This window comes from Rhinoderma darwinii, chromosome 2 (genome assembly GCF_050947455.1).
Source record: "Rhinoderma darwinii isolate aRhiDar2 chromosome 2, aRhiDar2.hap1, whole genome shotgun sequence".
Classification (NCBI taxonomy): Eukaryota; Metazoa; Chordata; class Amphibia; order Anura; family Rhinodermatidae; genus Rhinoderma; species Rhinoderma darwinii.
In genome coordinates, this window is record NC_134688.1 from 19,834,112 (window position 1) to 19,841,017 (window position 6,906).

The following is a 6,906-nucleotide window of genomic DNA, read 5'->3' on the forward strand; positions in this document are numbered from 1 at the left end:
TAGTGGATCAGGCTGGGGGACTTCCTCTATGGTGCTTTGCTATGGGAATTATTTAATTTTAAAGAGTACACTTAAAAAGAAATTAAACAAATATTGTTGAATTAAAATATCCTACCGTTTTGTGTATACAGCTCTTATGCAAATCTATATAATCTGTATCCCTATCTAAATAGGACCCCTTCTATTATTTGGTTATGCCATCAAACCTCACAATCCAGGCAGAGCAGGTCTGGGAGTTTATCGCCTATCCCCACCCCAAATTTCCTTCCCAGCCTTTGCAGGATAGAAAGACCACAAGACCCTCTGGCCGTTTTCCCCTCATCTGTTTGATTACTTTGGTGTGACTGTGAATATGGGGAACACAGATGATACTGCAGGATTAGAAAACTGACTACATCGTTTGTTTGTAGTCTGTTACCATGGGGACGCATGAGTCTGCGTAGGAGCTGTATACACAACACGTTTTTTTTTTATTTCAGATGCATTGAAGCAATAAAAAAAAGATTTGTTGCAAAGTATATGTACCCTTTAATCATTTACAACAGTCCCTATTCCCTAGTGCAGCTCAGAAGATAAGTCCCGTATAATGATACAAACTCAAGGGCTATTTTCTTAAAAAGTTATATAAGAGGGCCTCTGGCAATTTGACTGTATTGGGCCCAAAAAAGTCTGCACATACACAGCCTATATGAAAGGGGATAGGGCTAGTGCAAGCTGTGTACCCTTTTCTCATGGGAACCAGTGGTATAGGTATAGGGGGTGCAGAGGTAGCAGTCACACCCGGGTCTTAGTGCCTGAGCAGGCCCCTCTGCACATAAGACCCCATTATTATAAATAACACATGGTAGATGCATGGGCTTCCTGTATGTTATGTACGCCCCCACCTGTACGCCATTGCTGTATGTCAGACCGCTGAGCGATCACATGACTTCTGTGAATCTCACTGGATACTTGCTGAGCACTTCACTTTTGGGATTGTAGAAGTCATGTGATTTTAAATAAAGCCGTAGCCATTTAATACTCAAAATGTTGTGCGTTTTGGGAACTGTTTTAATTTCCTCTGGTCTGGCTGCAGATGTAGCAGACAGTAACGTAACAATAGCGGCTGCTACGGTACCCGCGGCATGAGGGGGCCCGTGCCGCCCACCATCACGGGCTCGTCCCATGCCTGGCGGCGCCGCTACAGTGGTGACGATGCCACATTAGGACGCAGATACTATTGAACGCTATGGCAGAGCAAGGAGGTATCTCCCTACTCTGCCATTTACTAGGCTACAGGACACTTTCAGCCTGCAACTTATCTGGCGCAGGGACGGGATCCCTGCGCAGGCCGGCGTCATGACGTCACTGGATCATGCCGGCGTTGATTCCCTCCGTTCATCGCAGGAACGGGGCCTAGATGAGTATGAAGTTTCTATTATTTGTTTGGGGGTCGCTGTATGGCGCTATCTACAGGGGGGCCTGTATGGCACTATCTACAGGGGGGCCTGTATGGCACTATCTACAGGGGGGCCTGTATGGCGCTATCCACAGGGGGCTGTATGGTGATATCTACAGGGGGAGGTGGGGGCGCTATCTACAAGTGGGGTGTGACACTGTCTACAGGGGGAGGTGGGGCCGCTATCTACAAGTAGGGTGTGACACTGTCTACAGGGGGGCTGTATATCACTGTCTACAGGGGGTGGTGGGTGCGCTATCTACAAGTGGGGTGTGACACTGTCTACAAGGGGGGCTGTATAGCACTGGCTATAGGGGGGCACTATCTACAGGGGGCACTATCTACAAGGGGGGCTGTGTGTGGCACCTAGAGGAGCAGGGCCCAGTCAAAAGTTTGCTATGGGCCCAGTTTTTCCTAGTTACGCCCGTGGTAGCAGAGCAGATTTAGTTATTTGACACAACTTATGGTAATATTATAAACTCTATTTGTATAAATCGACTACATTATTCAGAGAAAAATTATAATGCATATTCAGCTCTGCTACATCAGGAAATTGAAGGTAAGATTTTCATTTCTGAAACACAAGTCCTGCAGATTAGAGATGTTCAGGCGAACAGCATTGAATTTTATACTTGCTATGTGACATTTGGCATATCCATGTCAATATATTTACAAATGGCTTGGGGTTCTGCCTTTTAAAATTAGTCACATACAGAGGTAGCAGAGCTGAGTTTGTCCCTTGGCAAAACTCATCAAAATATGAAAAAATGTTGACCTTCTGAAAGGGAGACTTCAAGTTTCTGCTAATATCTCCCAAGAGTGGGAAAAGAAGCAAGTAAGTACTAACCCTCAGTATATACATTGTTTCTCCTGCTTTGGTGTGGTAGTGCTGGTTCCAGCAATATTAGTGAATTGGTCCAATATTTATTCATTAGTGATTCTGAAGTTCTACTTAATGAATAATTTTAATGGGATAATTCAGTATCTGGTGTTTCCTTTTAATGATGTAGAGCTTATGACAAACTCAGCTCTGCTACATCTGTATCATTTAAATATATATTATTAGAGTTACATTGTATTAATGTTTCTGTAGAAATCAGATTATTCCTAAAACCACAGAAACATTAGGCTAAGCGAAGAGTCCACGGCGAATAGTCGTGGTAAAAAGGGGAATTACCACGACATGGGTACGACCACACAGTTTTCCTAGGGGGAAAGGGTCATATGACATTTGCAATTCCTGCGATCATCACAAGTTGCCCATGACGGTTGAGGTTGCACGCAAGTCGCGGTAGTGGCGCAATTTTATAGCGGCAATGTTCAAAATAGATTGCTTTACTTCTCCGCTGAGAAGCTTGTGGTAGAAAGAAGGACGCTCTAGAGAAACACTATACATAGGGTTTATTCACATTCTGAGGTAATAGAGCCGTTTTTACCAGGATTTTTGAAAAACTGCGTCAAAACCACTATACGACGGCGACGCATGAAAAGACCCTTATCGCGGATATTAGTAGAAGTTGATTTGAAGGTATAATAATAATAATAATAATAATAATAATAATAATAATAAAAATAATAACATCAATAATAATAATAATAATAATAAAAAAAAGTAATAATAATAATGCAAAAAATAATGCTAAATACTAATAATAATAATACAAAAAGTAATAATAATAATAGTAATAAAACAAAATACTATTAATAATAATAAAAGTAATAATAATACAAAATAATAAAAGTTATAATAATACAAAATAATAATAGTTATAATATATAATAGTAACAATAATAATTTAAAAATACCTATAATAATATTCAAAATATTCCTTTTTAATGGATTCTGCAGTGTTACATTTTTTTTAAACCTGCCCGCGCCACTCGCTCATAAGTATATTATAACCGTTAATTATCTGTCAATTTTTTACCCCAAAAAACACCTGTATTTTTGTAAACCTCCTCTAACTTACAAGGCAAAACACTGTACAAATTTAAAGGGGTTTTCCAAAACTGCTACAACTGAAAGTTCAGGTCACATCTTTGAGACTTTTGGTCCATTTCCTAAAATTTTTTTGGTGACCAAAAAAGCTCCAGAAACTGATTCATGGATGTCTTTCTAAGCAGTACTGTATTTCCATAGATGCTACTACAGTGTTCCAATGGCTCTCCAGCTGGTGCGAAACTACAACTTCCAGAATGGGCATGCTGGGAAGAGCACTATTTTACGGATGTTCACGTAGTTCCGTTCATGTATGCAGCAGATCCACAGACACTTCTTACAGTAGTCTCCAACCTGTGGCTCTCCAGCTGGGAGTTGTAGTTTCGTACCAGTTGGAAAGTCATAAGTTGGAGATCACTGCACTATTTAATGGATGATCATGCAGTTCAGTCTATGTATGTAGCAAATCCCTAGACACTACTACAGTAGTGTCCAACCTCCAGTTGTTGCAAGACTATAACTCCCAGCATGCAGCAAATCCATATACACTAGTGTATAGGTGTCCTTGTAGTTCAGTCTTTGTATGTAGCAGAACCAATATAAACTACCGTTCAGATGTTCATTTGGGATCAAACCCACCATGTCCTAAGATCTCGAATCTCAAGACGATTGGAACATATTGTAGCAATTCCAGCGTTCAAAGAACCTACAACTACAAGGCTGGATTCACACATCGCGTCATTGTTGCAGATTTTTTTTAGCCAACGCCAGACGTGGTTTCAAAGGGAATGGCAAATATAAAGGTAGAACTTCTCCGTCCTCCTGGATCTGCTTCTGGCTTTAGTTTTAAAGAAAAAAAAACTGCGCCAAAATTTGCAACAAATATGCAATGTTTGAATCCTACGTTGCGACTACTACTCCACTCACCTGCAATGTCCCATAGCTGTAGACGGACCACAGTATTCGAGTCCCAGCTGAGAACCTTCAAAGCGAAATCTACCCCGATGGTGGCGCGGTAATGTGGCGAGAAGTTCTGGTGGACATAGCGCTTGATGATACTAGTTTTGCCGACTCCCAGGTCACCAATCACCAGGATCTTGTAGAGATGTTCCGTGTGATGGCTGTGCATCTTGATTCCCAAACTTCCCAAAGACTAATCCCATGCTCTGTAGCAAATTCTTGCCAGGGTCAGGAGGATGGAAAGGGGGAGGGATGAGGGAACAGCTCTGATAAAATACAACAGACACTTAAGACTGAAGAGAAAAAAAATTGCGAGATTAAAGAAGACGGAAGTTTGTGTGGTTACGTTGTATCAAGATAAATCTTATCTCATTGGGTTCTCAGGGCAAAAAAATATGATTTCACTTGTTTATTACATTTTGTTATTAATCAGCTCCGCAGCATTAAATAAATTCTTATATATAAAAAAATAAATCCTTTAATCCAGCATAAAGGAGACCTGAGAGGTGCCAGATTATCAAATAGTTCAGATTATTAGACAGCCATACAAAAGTATATAACATTTCTAGTCTAGGGCTCCGTAATGAGTTCTTGGTCGCACTAAACGTCACAATTCTGACATATTAAAATCTCAGGTGCATGACCTTTTCAGTGAGGTTGCGATACATTCAAGCTAAACTGAGATTTTACCGTGGCCAAAAGTCACCATAGTGCCCTAGTTTTATCAGAGAGAATCACTCACTACACGGCACTCCTGAATATAATAGCACTATACACTGTACTCCTGAATATAATAGTACTATACACTGTGCTCCTGAATATAATAGTACTATACACTGTACTCCTGAATATAATAGTACTATACACTGTACTCCTGAATATAATAGTACTATACACTGTGCTCCTGAATATAATATTACTATACACTGTACTCCTGAATATAATAGTACTATACACTGTACTCCTGAATATAATAGTACTATACACTGTACTCCTGAATATAATAGTACTATACACTGTTCTCCTGAATATAATAGTACTATACACTGTGCCCCTGAATATAATAGTACTATACACTGTAATCCTGAATATAATAGTACTATACACTGTACTCCTGAATATAATAGTACTATACACTGTGCTCCTGAATATAATAGTACTATACACTGTACTCCTGAATATACTAGTACTATACACTGTACTCCTGAATATAATAGTACTATACACTGCGCCCCTGAATATAATAGTACTATACACTGTGCTCCTGAATATAATAGCACTATACACTGTACTCCTGAATATAATAGTACTATACACTGTACTCCTGAATATAATAGTACCATGCACTGCACTCCTGAATATAATAGTACCATACACTGCGCCCCTGAATATAATAGTACTATACACTGTGCCCCTGAATATAATAGTACTATACACTGTACTCCTGAATATAATAGTACTATACACTGTGCTCCTGAATATAATATTACTATACACTGTACTCCTGAATATAATAGTACTATACACTGTACTCCTGAATATAATAGTACTATACACTGTGCTCCTGAATATAATAGTACTATACACTGTACTCCTGAATATAATAGTACTATACACTGCGCCCCTGAATATAATAGTACTATACACTGTGCTCCTGAATATAATAGCACTATACACTGTACTCCTGAATATAATAGTACTATACACTGTACTCCTGAATATAATAGTACTATACACTGTGCTCCTGAATATAATATTACTATACACTGTACTCCTGAATATAATAGTACTATACACTGTACTCCTGAATATAATAGTACTATACACTGTGCTCCTGAATATAATAGTACTATACACTGTACTCCTGTATATAATAGTATTATACACTGTTCTCCTGAATATAATAGTACTATACACTGTGCTCCTGAATATAATAGTACTATACACTGTACTCCTGAATATAATAGTACTATACACTGCGCCCCTGAATATAATAGTACTATACACTGTGCTCCTGAATATAATATTACTATACACTGTACTCCTGAATATAATAGTACTATACACTGTACTCCTGAATATAATAGTACTATACACTGTACTCCTGAATATAATAGTACTATACACTGTTCTCCTGAATATAATAGTACTATACACTGTGCCCCTGAATATAATAGTACTATACACTGTAATCCTGAATATAATAGTACTATACACTGTACTCCTGAATATAATAGTACTATACACTGTGCTCCTGAATATAATAGTACTATACACTGTACTCCTGAATATACTAGTACTATACACTGTACTCCTGAATATAATAGTACTATACACTGCGCCCCTGAATATAATAGTACTATACACTGTGCTCCTGAATATAATAGCACTATACACTGTACTCCTGAATATAATAGTACTATACACTGTACTCCTGAATATAATAGTACTATACACTGTGCTCCTGAATATAATATTACTATACACTGTACTCCTGAATATAATAGTACTATACACTGTACTCCTGAATATAATAGTACTATACACTGTGCTCCTGAATATAATAGTA

At 38.5% G+C, this 6,906-nt stretch overlaps 1 protein-coding gene across 1 annotated transcript in view; it reads right to left on the reverse strand.

Moving 5' to 3' along the window:
• The window catches only part of RAB38 (RAB38, member RAS oncogene family), a 76,152-nt gene extending 71,540 nt beyond the window's left edge, over positions 1 to 4,612 (reverse strand). The window contains exon 1 of the mRNA XM_075851439.1: positions 4,305 to 4,612. Within this exon, the coding sequence (XP_075707554.1) occupies positions 4,305 to 4,506 (202 nt within the window). The 5' untranslated portion in view covers positions 4,507 to 4,612. The remainder of the gene's footprint in view (positions 1 to 4,304) is intronic.
• Positions 4,613 to 6,906: the final 2,294 nt, after the last annotated feature.